Here is a 14,851-nt window from a genome sequence, read left to right on the forward strand (position 1 = left end):
GGTTGGGAAAACACGACGTTCCATTAAATGTATAATCTGGGTTCTCTCCAGGCCAGAGATGCATCCTGCTTAAAGGTGGAATGGGCTGAGTTTTAATGTCATGGAAAAAAAGAGGACCACTCACCAGGGAAAAGGGAGTCGAGGGGTGGGGAGAAGAAAGGTGAATTCAGTGCCCTGGGATTCCTTAGTTTCAGCCTGTAGACAGTGTCTAGCCAGCCAAAGTATCTCAGATGCCCAAGGAAAAAGTGAGTCAGCATTCTTTTCCCTTCCGCTCTGCTGTGGTTGGGTGCTGGACAGCACTGTTCTTTCTAGGACAGAAGACCATGTCTTAGAGACCACCAGGGGCCTCCTGCAATCACTGCCTTTGGGCTCATCCCCCACCTATGTTCAACAATCGTATCGATTGGCCTGGGTCAAGAGCACAAGCTGAAGTGTGCACACCATCAAGTGCTAGCAATTTTTTCATTCAGCACAAAAATACCCTCTCTTTTCAAGCCACTGGACAACTAAAAGAAGTCAGAGGAGTCCACCTCAATATAAAGGCAGGTGCCTCCAAAGGGGCCCCCATCATTTTTTTCATAGAGCATTTCTGGGTCCCCAATGCACTGCAGAGCATCCTATGATGCATTTAGAAATTTTCTCCAGGTTTAAATACAAAAGAAGCAGCAGCCTCTATAATTATCATATGCTTGGGGCTCAGCACGCTGGTTAGAGACCTCCTCACACTTGAAATATTTTTTTTAAGTCAAAGTAACTTATTTTTGTTGGATACAGAAGTAACATATGCCCATTGTAGAAAATTTTGAGAGTTCAGAAAAACACAAGAAAAGAATTTAAAAATCTTATCCTCCAGACAGGAATACTCTTACATATTAGGTAAATCAAGAAATACACATGTGTGTGTTTACCTTTTTTTTTTTTTTTACAAAGATAGAATCTTAATGTACATAATATTGGTACATTAATACACCTAAGAGTACATAATAATATAATATTCACCTAAGAGTACATCATGAGCATTAGATACTTCTCCTAAAATATCTTACAAGCATGCACAGTCTGCATATTCAATGCTTTGCTAATATCATGCCTAACTTAATAAATCCACTGTTGTTAGACATTTAGGTAATTTTCAGCTTTATTATTATAAACAGCACTGCCATGAACATACATCTAGTCACTTGCTGGAGAGTATATTTGACTTTTCCTTTAGGACACAGAATTGTTAGATGGAAAAGTAGAACCCCATTTTTTAAAAAAGCATTTGATACATGTTGCCAAATTACCTCTTTGCCTGCACTATCCAATACAGTGGCCACATGCTATTTAAACTTAAATTGATTAAAAATAAATAAAATAAGAAGTTCACTTCCTTGTTCACACTAGCCACATTTCAAGGGCTCAATAGCTACATATGGCTAGTAGACACCATACTGGCCAGAGCAGGTATAGAACACTTCCATCATCACAGAGAGTTCTATTGGACATCACCAGTCTAGAAAGACCCTGCAAATTTGTATTTTCCTTAGTAAGATATGACAGTGCTTTCCTCCCACAAGTTGGCCGATATTGAATATTGTAATTTAAAAAAAATCTCCACTAACTTAATAAAAATTACATCTTGTTTGCTTTTTTCACTTCTTTGATTACTAGTGACGTTGAAATTTTTTGTTTATTTACTGATTTTCATATGTTTTTTGGTGAATTATTTATGTACGAAGCCTATTTTCTCCTGGAATCATCTTTTTAAAACTGCTTTTTATATATTAAGGTCAATCTTTAAGCAATAATTTATGCTGTCAAAGTTTTTGTAGCTTCTTATTATCTTTTATTTCTGACATATTTTCGCTTATAGAAATGGAAAATTTGAACATACTTAAATATTTTCATAGTTTTCTTTGTTGTTTCTGTCTTCCTGTTTTAAAAGCTCTAAACCCTAGGTTACAGTAATATTTGTTTAAATTTTCTTCCGGTTGTTTCATCCTTTCATTGCAAACATTTAAATTTTCAGTCCTTCTGGAATTTACTTTGGTTTGTGGTGTAAAACAAAAATGTCACCTCCCCCCCCCCCATGTTACCAACCATTTGTCCAAGAATCATTTTTTAAAGTAACAAATTAATTCCCCACTGACTTGAACTTCCACTAAATGCTCACATGTTCTTGGATTTCCTTCTAGATTTTCTATTCTGTCTACCTATTCTTTGGCCTTTACCATCCTGTTTGTAATCATTTGCCTTGTAATACATTTTAATATTTGGAGGTATAAGTACTTCTTCATTATCTTTCTCTAAAAATGTTTTACCTCTTTTTCACCAGTTTTTTTGTTCTCCAAGATAAACTCGGAGTCATTTTATTAAATTCCTCTCACCACCAAAATAAATTCCTACAGAACTTTGATTTAAATGTTTAATTCACTTCAAATTAATTTGGGGGAGAACTGATTATCTCTCCCGTGTGGAGTCAATCCATTCAGGGGCATGGTGGTTCTGTCCATTTTTTCAAGTCTTCCTGTTTGTCCTTCTGAACTGCCTTTTTGGGGTGGGGGGGAAGCACCATGATGGGCACCTCTGACTGCTTTCAGACAGTCTCTGAATTTGTGAGCTTCTGCCCCCAGCCACTAGAAGTAACAAAAGAAATTCCATTTCTTAGTATTAGAGTATATTCTCAGTATCCACCTTCTCATAAATCTCTAAGAAAGAGATTTCATTTTTCATCCAAAGAATCTGGAGTTCAAAACAGCCCTTACGGAAAAATCAAACTCCAGGGGCAACTGCAAAGCACATTTGGTGTCTAGCTGGCCAGCTTATTTTGCGGGACTCTTTTTCCAACTCCCAAATACTTTCCAGTCTGTGAAATTCATCTCCCCACCACTGTTAACAGCAAGCGCCTCTCCTGGCACCGGAGAGCTCACATAGCTTTAATGAGCATGGATCTTCTCTGAGGGGCTTTTTATTGTTGAAGCTGGATTTTAGTAGATAGCATAAAGCTTCCTGGAATGACTGTGGGCTTGGCAAATCTAAGGGGATTTGGGAAATGTTTAATTGGTGAGAGTTCAGCTCTCCCTTGAGCAGACCTGAAGTCTAACTCTCATCCTTTTTGTTAAGGAAACCAGGGCTCCTGCACCTCCCAGGTAGCCCACCAGTGGAATTACCAAGAACTTGACTCAGTCTGTATCCGAGGTCCCAAGCCAAGGCAGGGCAGGTGGGAATTTACCCACAGGGGACTTTTGGCAATGTTTGGCAACAATTTTGGTTGTTACCAATGCGGGACAGGGGGGAAAGGGGGCAGAAGAGAGGGAGCATGGAGCGGGGAAGTACTGGGTTACTGGGAGAGGCCAAGGGTGCCCAACAAAGAATTCCCCAGCCTAAAACCCAATAGTGTCTAAGTTGAGAAATCCGCCTTATATTTTCACTAATTGCCCAGTCAGCGTGCACTGTATTATTAGGAACAAAGGCAATGCATTATGCAGGACAGAATGTGGGGTTTTTCTTGTTGTCGTTTGTTTGTTTTCAAAGACAGGACTGACTTTCAAAAGCCCACTCCAGCCTTGCCTGGAAGTTCTGCCTCTCCAAAGCACGCCCTTCTCACCAGGTTTCTAAAGCAAAGGGAAAGGATTCACAGAAACGTATTAGGTCAACACATCCTCACACTCCTTTGCAGGCTCCTCATTCACAGAAAGCTAGGCGGAAAGTAGGTTTTCCCCTCGAACCAGCAGCGACGCCCCTGCGGGCTCCCGCTGCAGCGAAGAAGGATGGGGAAGCGCGCTCCCCGACAGAGGCGCAGCGCGGGGCCTCGGCCACCCCCGCGGTCCCTCTGGGTCCCTGGAGACGCGTGCCTGTCTCAAAGCCTCGCTGCCAACAAGCCCAGCCCGGCAGCGAGCATCATCAGCCGAGCCCAGGGTGCAACAACTCATGGCACTTACTTGTCCAAAATGAAGTACAGGTCAAATCCCCCGTAGCAGGCTGGACCCCCTTCCTCCCTGCGTCCCCCTTGCCCGGCGCAGATGAGCACAAAAGTGGCCAAGGAGAGACACTTGAAGCCAATGCCGAGGGCTTTCTGCTCCACGGTGGCCATGACCTGCAGCCCAGGGAGAGGGTAGGGACCTCTGCTTCCCACGCGCCTCGAATTCGTCTGGACCCTCAGAGACGCGCCATCCGAGGGGCCCTGCTCGCGGGCCCTTTATTCCCCCTGGCGCTCCTGGAACTCCCCGGAAGCAATTGTCTGGAGGAGTTCAAGGCTTTCCTTCTGGTTTCCGCTTCGATTCTGTTTCTAGGTTTCAGTTTTCAAAAATCCCAATACTGTACTCCGCTTTTTTAAAGGGGCTGCTCCAGACTCTGGCGGCGGACCGCTCGGGAGGCTGCGCTGACGTTTTGCAATGGAAGCAGCTTCGTCCTGACGCTTCTTTGTCCCAGCTTTTAAATATTATGGGGTGGGTTTTCAGATTGTTCTTGGTTGGGAGACTGCCTTGCCTTTTCTCCCTCCTCTTGCCCCCCTCTCTCCTCCCTTTCTCCTTTTTTGGGGGGCGGAAAGAAAGTTCAAAGGGTGCCACCTTGTGGCCGAAGATGGCGAAAGCGCCCTTTGGCATTCGCGTGAGTGTGGTTGTGCGTGTTTTCTCATTCTTTCCTTCTTCTCATGCACCTTCCCTTTCATTCTCCGTTATTTCTTCCCCACTCCTACTTCTTGCTCACTCTCTAGCCTTTTTATCCCAGTCCTCTGCTTTCCTACGCTGCGTCTGTTGATAAGGTCACTGTAAACATTTGATGAGAAATTACTTCCTCCAAGCACCTTGGCTCCGACCCTGGGGCTGGGACCTTTGCAAAGGAGCCATTGTGCAAATGAAGTAGAGATGAACGGTGCCTTTGTGATCTGATTCATTCCAGTGACCTTACTGCACTATTAGTGCAGATCATAAAAGAGACTGTTGGGGTCCAGTGACGTGGCTGGGAATAGCATAAACAGTCCCAAAGAAAAGGCTGCTCCCGGCGTGGAACAGCCGGGCATTCTAGATTGTCTCCATCTCCAGATTTTAGAGAGTCTGTGAGAAGTTCTTCTTTTCAGCCTGTGAACTTTGACTTTTTCACCCTATTAGGGCAGAGAGAGTAAACAGCTCACAAGAGTATAGACCTTCCGAATAGTTTGGGACTGGCAGGGAAGAGCTGATCAAGGCAGGAACTCAGTTTTAGCTTCATAGATGCCCCCTGGAGAGTCCTCAGTGCACACTTACACTCCATTTTCCAGCATGATTTCTCCCCTCCATTTGTAATCCTCTAAGACACTTACCATCCATGGTGGTTTCCCCCCACCAGTGTACCATGGAATCCTAGTGTCTCGGAATGCTTCATTAAACAATAATTTTGTTGTCAGATAAGTTTCGGGGATTCATAAAGCATTGCACTACCCTGCCTCCGAAATGATCCTCAATGTCCTTCCTTCCCTGGTATTCAAACACACCCTCCCCTCCTCGCACTGAATAAGACTGACTTGTGTGTAGTTGATAAGGTATTGCAGAAATGACGTGTGACTTCTGAGGCTACGTCATAGAAGATATTGTGGTTTCCTTCTAGCTCTCTTGGATAACTTGCTCTGAGGAGCCCGTGGCCATGTCAAAAGGTCACTCAAGCAGCTGTATGGAGGCATCCATGTGGCAAGAAGCCGAGATGCCCTGCTGATAGCCAGCAACAATTTGCCAACCATGTGAGTGACTCATCTTGAAAGTGGACCCTCCGGCCCTAGTCAGGCTGAGAGATGACTGCAGCCCTGGTCAGCATCTTGACAGCAGTCTTATGACAGACCCCAAGTCACAACCACCCAACTAAGCCAATCTCAGAGCCCTGACCCACAGAAATTTTGAGATAATTATGGTTTATTGGTGTTTTAAGCCTCTAATTTGGGGGTTAATTTGTTATGCAATAATAGATAGCTAGTAAATACCTATACATTAAAGCTTTGATAGTTTTTTTTTTTAACTTTAACTGTATTTCCTAGACTTGCTCAATCCTGAAACTGTTCTTTTCAAATAACACCTATTGACACCTACACTTTGGGAATCACTGCTCTCAGGAAAAAATAATTGGCAGAAGATTAAAATACTCTAAACTGCACAACTCTTGCTCCTCCATATCTTTAAAGTAGAATAAAGATATCCAGAGTCAATAACAGGGGTGAATGAAGCTCCTGGTATACTAGCAATATGATGGCTCAACAAGTCTGCAGGGGGAGACATCAGCTTCTTTGAACTGGCAACATTTTCCTTTGGTTGTTGGGGTATAGCAGCCTTATAATTAAAGCATGTCGAGAAATGGGGTGGAAGAGGACCTAGGAAGGAGAATCTTCTTTGGCTTCCTGCTAGCATTTCCCAGATTAGTGTCACAGCTAAGAGACATCCAAGTATCAAATGCCGTAATGCAAATGTTATCATTTGCTTGAGGGGACTCTCAATGCTATGATTGGACTGAGGGGGTCTGAGTTCCTAATCTCTTGCAAAGATCCCAGTGCTCTGGGAGGAGTGTTCTGAGGAGATTGACTGACTTTCCCAAGGTCCACAGAGATAGATAGATAAGGTTTAAATTTTTTTTAACGTTTATTTATTATTGAGAGACAGACACAGAGCATGAGCAGGGGAGGGCAGAGAGAGGGGGAGACACAGAATCTGAAGTAGGCTCCAGGCTCTGAGCTGTCAGCACAGACCCCGACGTGGGGCTCGAACTCACAAACTGTGAGATCGTGACCTGAGCTGAAGTTGGTTGCTCAACCAACTGAGCCACCTAGGTGCCCCCCCACTTTTTAAATTTTCTTTTAATGTTTATTTATTATTGAGAGACAGAGAGACACAGAGCGTGAGCAGGGGAGGGGTAGAGAGAGGGGGAGACATGGAATCTGAAGTAGTAAATAAGGAGTTAGAAGTAACTCCTCTGCCCCTCAAAGTCAAGTCAGTGGAAGAATGGTATAGACTGTGATGCTGAGGCTATGGAGAAAAGTTTCTGGAGTTAGAGAAGTGCAAGGGCAAACTAATCATGTACATGGAAGCATTTGAATGGTAACCTGGAAACTAAGGCAAAGGAAAGTTTCCTGGAGGAAGAAGCAGTCAAGAGTGTCGCATGTCGTGTAAGTCAAGGACATAAGCCCCAAGAAAAACCCAATGATGTGAAACGTGTCATTGTGTCACCAAGGAGATTCCAATGATGTAGTGCTTTTGGATGTTGGACTGCACTGGGTTATTAGGAAGGGGAACTTCTCTTTCAAGTATAGAGTGGGATAAGGTGGTAACTTGTGAATGTTTGAATGTTTAAATGCTATAAGGAAGGATCCCAGGATACTTAGGGATACCAGGAATTTCAAGTTCCCTGCCTTCCAAAAGATTGGAGAGTTTTTGCCTTACAAGACTGATCATCTTAAGGGTTTGGTCGTGCACTACTGTTGTAATTGACTATTCCAGGTTCCCTTCTTTGAGGTAGAAATTAAGAATGACCTGCCTGTTTACAGGCCTCCAGCGACTTGCTGTCCCATACTTGCCCCCCACCTCCAAAATGTGACTAAGCCCCTTTTGCCAAGCTGTCAAAAAGCAAATTTTGTTGTCTTGATAACATTGCCACTTAACCTTCAAGAGTCTCGGGGCACCTGGGTGGCTCAGTTGGTTGGGTGTCCGACTTCAGCTCAGGTTATGATCTCATAGCTCGTGAGATCTCCGAGCTCTGTGTCTCCTCTCTCTCTGCTCCTCCCCTGCTCATGCTCTGTGTGTGTGTCTCTCTTTCTCTAAAAAATAAACAAACATTTAAAAAAGTTAAAAAAAAACCTTCAAGAGTCTCAGGGACACTAAATCGTTTGTCTGTGTTCTTGACACAAGTTCTGGAAAATGCTCCAGATAACACACACTACCCAAGAAAACTTGGGAAATTTTTTCCTTAGAAATATTTGTCCACAATAAGAACAGAATATGTACATATCTGACACCCTGTACCATATTTTGGGTCAACCAAGTAGGTCCAATATTTGCCAAGTTCTTGCAGGTCCCACCGGTCTTTGGGTTTTGGTGGCACCCCAAAACTTCCTAAGGCAAAACACCAGTTAGTAAAAATAGTCTTTCATTGTCATGATATTTCCTTCATGCTTGTCCTCCATAGGACTTCTGTTTGCAAAAAGCCAAGGCAGCCTTCCTAGAAGGAATTTATCATTCAGAACAACAAAGTTTCTAAAGAATCTAAATTAGCTAAATAATTCCTTTTGGTCAAAGGAAAAGCAAAGGTGCTAGTAATGACTCTAAGCCCAAGGGCAAAATCGTAACCTAGAGCAAATACCTTGATGGCATCGCATAGGCCAGGTTATTCACAACCTCAGCTCAGAAACAAAGCCTCATTGAATCCAGTATTCCATTAATAACCCTACCCAAAACCCAGCCCAGTCTAACTTGAAAATCAGTTTAATCCAGTACCTCCCATGATTCAATTTAGGGCAGTTCCATACACATCCTGAAATCCTGTTAACAGCCACCCAAATGCATAAGTAGAACTTATTAAACACAGCCTCAACCCAACTCTGATCAATTCAGAGTAAAAAAAAAAAAAATGAGCTAATTTCATATATTATTCAATGTCAGCCCAGAGACAGATCCTGTTTAATCTGGTTTACAACACAGCTCACTTAAACCTATAGACCATCACAATCCATCCTAAGTCACATCTAAGCCCAGCATGAAGTTTAATCACCAACTTACTCTTAGCCCAATCTAGCTAGAGTCTGGCCAAAGTTCAAAGCTTAACACAGCAAACACAGCTTGCTTGTAGGAAGGTACATTCCTACAAGGTCTCAACCAAGAGAATAATCCATAACTCATGCCAACATATCCTAAAAATCCATTGCAGATCCTCATAAGGACTCAAAACCTCGCTGAATAAAATGTTCATTTCATCTAGATCAGAGACAAGGCCAATCCAACCTAGAACCCAGAGGAGGGATAAAATGGACCAGTATAGTCTAGGGTCTTGACAAGCCCAGAGTTTACAAATGTCCAATGAAAGACTATATCAGACAACTCAAGGCTAGCAAAAAGCAAAACACAAGACCAATTTAAGCCCTTTTTTTTTTTTTTTTTTTTTTTTTTTTTGCCTAGTTCTGCTCAACCCTGGCATATTTAAGCATATTTAAGACCAAAGTCTTATTCAGAGACTTCAGACCACTTTACTGTGGAATATATCAGAAGAAATCTACCTAAGCCTGTCAAGCCCATAACTCCTTTGACACTTTTGCTAATGTGTCCAACGCCCAAGCCAGAGAATCCAGTGGTTCTCACCATGTGTGAATATGTGTATGGATAAGAATATTTGGAAGGGGTACGGGGAAGATGGAGACAAAGAAGTTTACTCACTCTGTAATAACCAGTGGAAGCTTTTTCAAGATTCATGTATCTGTACAATATCAGAAATAGATATGGGGGTTTCAGGGACACACACAATCTTACAGTGAGCAATTTCTTTTCCCTCTTGCCTCACACACACAGCTCTGATTAGATTTATTGTAGAATTAATGGTAATTCCCATAAATTGTGTACTGGTCAGGAAAGCATACTAATTAACATCGTAATTGCACACCAGCCTATTTGGGGCAAATTACTAACAGGGTGACATTACTAACAAGTTACGTGATGTGTCCATAACATAGCTTCCCATCTGCAAAATGAAGTTAAAAATACTACCTACCTTATTGGGTTGTTACGTGGTTTCAGTGAGATCATGCATGTCATGTGTGGCCCTCAGGAAACACACAATAAATGTTGGCTTTTATTGTTATTGTGAGATTCTGGGAAATAGCATGTGAAATTCTTCTAGAGTTGGGAAGAATAATTTAGAAGAACCACTTTCAGGGTGTTTGAGTTTTCTACCACCCATGAAACAAAGCTGTTTCTGTACCATGGACATTCATATTATCAACTCTGAGAAATGCAAAAGTGAAGATTTGGGCTCATCTAGGAACTATTGGGAATTGAAGATTTCCTAGGATACATGCAGAAAACAAACAGAAAAAATACTTTGGAGCTATCAAAAATCTATTGGCAGCAATGCTGTTTCTGCTAGCCAAGAATGCTACATAGCTAAACTCTAAAGAAATGTCTGAGAAAATGGTTATAATCAGTGGTGCTTTTTTTTTTTGATGCTGGTTTTTGAGATCTAATGTTATAATAATTGACACTTTTTCCGATGCTGTTTTTTTTTTTTTGAGATCTAACAATCCATAGAAAAGAATCTTTATTCTTTCTCTTTATTAACTCATTCATTCATTAAAAAAATTGTTTTTGGATACTACTCTAGGGCAGGCCCTATGCCTACATGAAGATACAACGATGAATAAAACTTGGACTTTGCATAATTTACTTGGGATATACAAATGCATAAGAAGGTATTGGTACAACAGTGTGTTTAATCTCTCTTCTAGAGGAAACTCAACATGTCCCTTCTGCCCTACCATGCCAATTCCAAGGATAACTAGGTCTGACATAATGGAATCTTCAGAGATGCACTGTTGAACCATAACTCTTTGGATTGTCTCAGGATGTGAATGAGTTAAGACATGATAAATGTTTTTTCCTACTGGTAATGAGATACTCCTTCCTTAAGTAGATCCAAAAGTGATCAGGAAGGAGCCCATGGCAAAGAGAGCAAGGCCTGGGCTACTTAAGGAATCCCCAGGATCCTTGTTCCTATTCATAATCCATCACAGCTCACCAGGGTACAGAAGGGCTTGGGGGTACAGCTGTAACTAGTAACAAGGTATGCATTCACCTCATGAGTTTGCCTCTGAGCATTGACTCCTTAGGGAACTGCTTGGCAGGTAGTCAGACCTAGGTTAGTTTTCTGGCATAGGTTTTCAGGCTCCATTAAATGTGTGTCCAAGGTAGATGTCTAAGAAGCAGGCTCATCCTGGAACCTCAAGTATGAAAGCATTTGCCCTTACTGTGGCCAAAGTAACAGTGGGGAAGTCCTATGTCGTTCATTGTGAGAGGGCCTCTACACCTGCTAGGATAGGACTGATGCCCAAAGCTAGAGACGTCTCCTTTCAAAATAGATAGAGCTCAAGACATGGATGGTGCTACTACCCAGGTTTGTTTTCTTTTCAATCATATTTGTCATCAAGGTTTGAGGACTGATCTGTGAAGTCTTAATCATGGTCATAAATTTAGACACTTAAAGTGTGAGTTTAAGCCAAAGAACATAGCAAAGTCAGTCAATAAACACATAAAATGACTAAAAGCCCCTAAAGCACAGAAGAATCATTTTGAGTTGAAATGGAGGAAAAATCCAATGTCATTGTTACAAATCTAAGAGCTAACAAGGAAGAAATAAAATCCATTCCCAGAATACTGTCCTCTACAAATCAGATTTGCCCAGAGGCAGGGGGAAATCAAGTGGTAGAAAAGAAAAGTTTATGATTTGGTGTCTCAAAAACAGAAACTATAAACTTGAAGTATGGAGGGAGTTCATCACAAATTTAGTAATAAGATCAGCTTAAAATGCTGTTCTTAATCACGTGGTCAATTCCAAGACTGTGGGAAAGAGGGGGAAAAAAAGAGGAAGAAAAACATCCAAATCTGGCAAACTCTATGCATATATAGTAGCGTTTTTGGAATACTTTTTCCACATTTTGATAGTTTCCCCTAAACCAGGTTCTCCTAACATAAAATGCAAGCAGCAATAGCTATATTTTTTAGTCTTCATCACTGCGATAGTTCAGTTATATACTGATGGTCCTACTATGTATCTTTAGTTGGGTTACTTCCTTCCTCTCTGAGAAAGTTTTCTCAAACTCTCAAAGTTTTCAATATTCCCTCCTTCACTCCTAATTGATAGTCATTCATATTTAATTGGAAAATTAGAATCCGAAAGACACTTATATATGTGATTCTTATACACAGGGACGATGCTTAGGCTGAAGCCATGAGTGTATAAGTGGAAGCTTGCATATTACCCTGGGCTAGTGAAGACAATGATAAGAAATGAGAGTCAAGGATAGAGCCCAGGGGAATATACTAGCAGTCTTACAGAGCTCCACAGAGAGGAAACAAGAAGGGAAATAAGACATTTCTAGAAGGGAATCGTCATGAGTCTCAGTTGGGGTAGAGAGTATGAGAATATAAAAACTGAAAACTATTCATTAGATTTAACAGCTAGGAGGGGCACCTGGTGGCTCAGTTGGTTAAGCATCCAACTTGGGATTTCAGGTCATGATCTCACAGTTCGTGGGATCGAGCCCCACATCAGGCTCTGCGTTGACAGCACAGAGCATGCTTGGGATTCTCTCTCTCCCTCTGTCTCTTCCTGTCCCCCACTTGTGCTTTCTCTTTCTCAAAAATAAATAAACTTTAAAAAATATTTAACAACGAGGAGTTCTTTGGTGACCTTCATGAAAAGAGCTAGGTAGAAATGATGCCAGGAAAAAAGGAGCATTGAGAGAGAGAGAGAGAGAGAGAGAGAGAGAGAGAGAAAACTCTTACTAATTAAAGCACAATTGTAAAATCGAAGAAAAAAATCAACAGAAAAAATGGAAAATAGTCTTGAAGACAGAGCAAAACAAATACAATAAAAAAATAAAAACAAATAAAACCCCAAAAACTGTAAACCAAAAAACAATGAACAAACAAACAAAAAGCGACGAGATGAAGATGACAAGAGAACATAAGCTAAGTAAGTAACAGACAAGGGCAGGAGTTCCAGCATCTGAATAACAGAATTATAAAATGCGAGAAAAGAAGAAATCATCACAAAGAAAATTTCTTGGATGAAGGACATGAGTTTGGAGTTTGGAAAGGACCCTCTGAGTCTCTGGAACGAGGGCTAAAAATAGATCTACTTCAAGCTCATTATTAAATTTAAGGAAATTTGGGACAGATACAAGGTTTCATAGGACTCTCAAGGGAAAAATGAGGTCACACACAGAGGAACAGGAATCAGAACAGCCTTGGACTCCTCAACAGTAACATCTGAATCCATTAGTTAATCGAGCCTTTGAACTTCTGAAGAAAATGATTTACAGCCCAGAATTCTACACACAGCCAACTATCAATAAAATGTCAGTATAGAATAAGACATGTTCAAACACAGAAGATATCAAGAAATTTTCCTGCCACATATTTATATACTTTCTCAAGATGGTACTGGAGGAGCTCCAACAACATAAAGGAGTAAACCAAAGAGGGAAGATGTAATACCAAGGAAACACAGAGCCCAACTGTGACGGATAATTCTATCTGTCAACTTGGCCAGGCTATGGTGCCCAGTTGTTTGGTCAAACATCAATCTAGATGTTGCTGTGAAGGTATTTTTTAGTTGTAATTAACATTTATTATTATTTCTTTTTATTTTTTTTTCAACGTTTTTTATTTATTTTTGGGACAAAGAGAGACAGAGCATGAACGGGGGAGGGGCAGAGAGAGAGGGAGACACAGAATCGGAAACAGGCTCCAGGCTCCGAGCCATCAGCCCAGAGCCCGACGCGGGGCTCGAACTCACGGACCGCGAGATCGTGACCTGGCTGAAGTCCGACGCTTAACCGACTGCGCCACCCAGGCGCCCCTGTAATTAACATTTAAACCAATAGACTTTGAATAAAGCAGATTACATTTCATATTGTGGTTAGGTCTTATCCAATCATTTAAAGATCTCGAGAGACAAGATTGAAGTTCCCTGAAAAAGAAGAAATTCTGCCTCCACACTACCCTGGGGCTCCAGCCTGCTGGCCTACTCTGCGTATTTCAGATTTTCTAGCCCCCACAAGTGCATGAGACAACTCCTTAAAAGAAATCTCACCAAAATAGATTCTCTCTCTATATATATTTCGTTGGTTTTATTTCTCTGGAGAACACTGACTAATGTACCAACTCAAGACAAAGGCAAAGATCGCTTCTCGGCCTTTTGGCTAAGATCAAGTGAAGACAAAGGCAAAGAATTCTTAGAATGACAGCAAAGGGACCTCCCAGGATGCTGATAGTGCCAATCCACATAGGAGAACAAAGATCTAAAAGTATACTGCCACAGAGGAAAAAGAAACCCATAGTTACCTTGATGTGATTGACACAGGTGAGCTAAATCTTACCTCTAAAATAGAAAGTCAGTGGAGAATGTTTGAGATTTATGAATGAAAAGAGGTCAGTGTGTACATATCATTTGGAAACATGGCAATGTGTAAATGCCAGAATTAGCTAAATTGTGGAAAGGGGATGGGGCCTGGGAGCCATGGAGTTCATGGGACCAAAAAACAGCAACACTGTTATAGTGCTTTTAGACAGTTTGGTTTTTAAACTATGTGCTTTTATTATTTTGAGTAAAAACTTAAAATATTTTTTAAAATGGGATATTTCAGATTTTGCTAAAGATTCTGCTAAGTTTGCTTCATTCTATATAGTTATTAGCACAATGGAATGCCATGTTGTCTTTAAAAGTAACAATCATATGGATCAGATATCAATACACAGAGATATTTATAAAATATGGCTTAAAAAATGGAAAAGTTGAAACATGGAGCACAGAGTAATTTATAAACATTAAAGCAATAAAAACCATATCTATACACATACACACATATATATGTATGTGTTAAAGGAAACATACAACCTTAAAAAGCAACATAAAAACAATCTATTTATATATATATATCATAGGTATACATAGTATATATGACTCTATACATGATTTTTAGTGTTGCCTTTAATATTTATAAGTTACTGTTTTTATGTATGTAAATATATGTAAATAAATAAGTAAACACACACAAAACCACACCCAATTATAATTAAAATATAAAGTAATTCCTAACATTAGGAGAATGATTTCAAAAGTTAAAAAGTTTTGGATCATGGGGCACCTG

The 14,851-nt window shown here is 40.9% G+C and overlaps 2 protein-coding genes across 3 annotated transcripts in view; one reads left to right on the forward strand and one right to left on the reverse strand.

Moving 5' to 3' along the window:
- Window positions 1-4,467, reverse strand: part of ANTXR1 (ANTXR cell adhesion molecule 1) — a 222,548-nt gene extending 218,081 nt beyond the window's left edge. The window contains exon 1 of the mRNA XM_058683850.1: window positions 3,924-4,467. Within this exon, the coding sequence (XP_058539833.1) occupies window positions 3,924-4,075 (152 nt within the window). The 5' untranslated portion in view covers window positions 4,076-4,467. The remainder of the gene's footprint in view (window positions 1-3,923) is intronic.
- GKN2 (gastrokine 2) overlaps window positions 1-14,851 on the forward strand; it is a 326,208-nt gene that overhangs the window by 260,797 nt on the left and 50,560 nt on the right. The gene's annotated exons all lie outside the window — the stretch shown is intronic.

This window comes from Neofelis nebulosa, chromosome 9 (genome assembly GCF_028018385.1).
Source record: "Neofelis nebulosa isolate mNeoNeb1 chromosome 9, mNeoNeb1.pri, whole genome shotgun sequence".
NCBI lineage: Eukaryota > Metazoa > Chordata > Mammalia > Carnivora > Felidae > Neofelis > Neofelis nebulosa.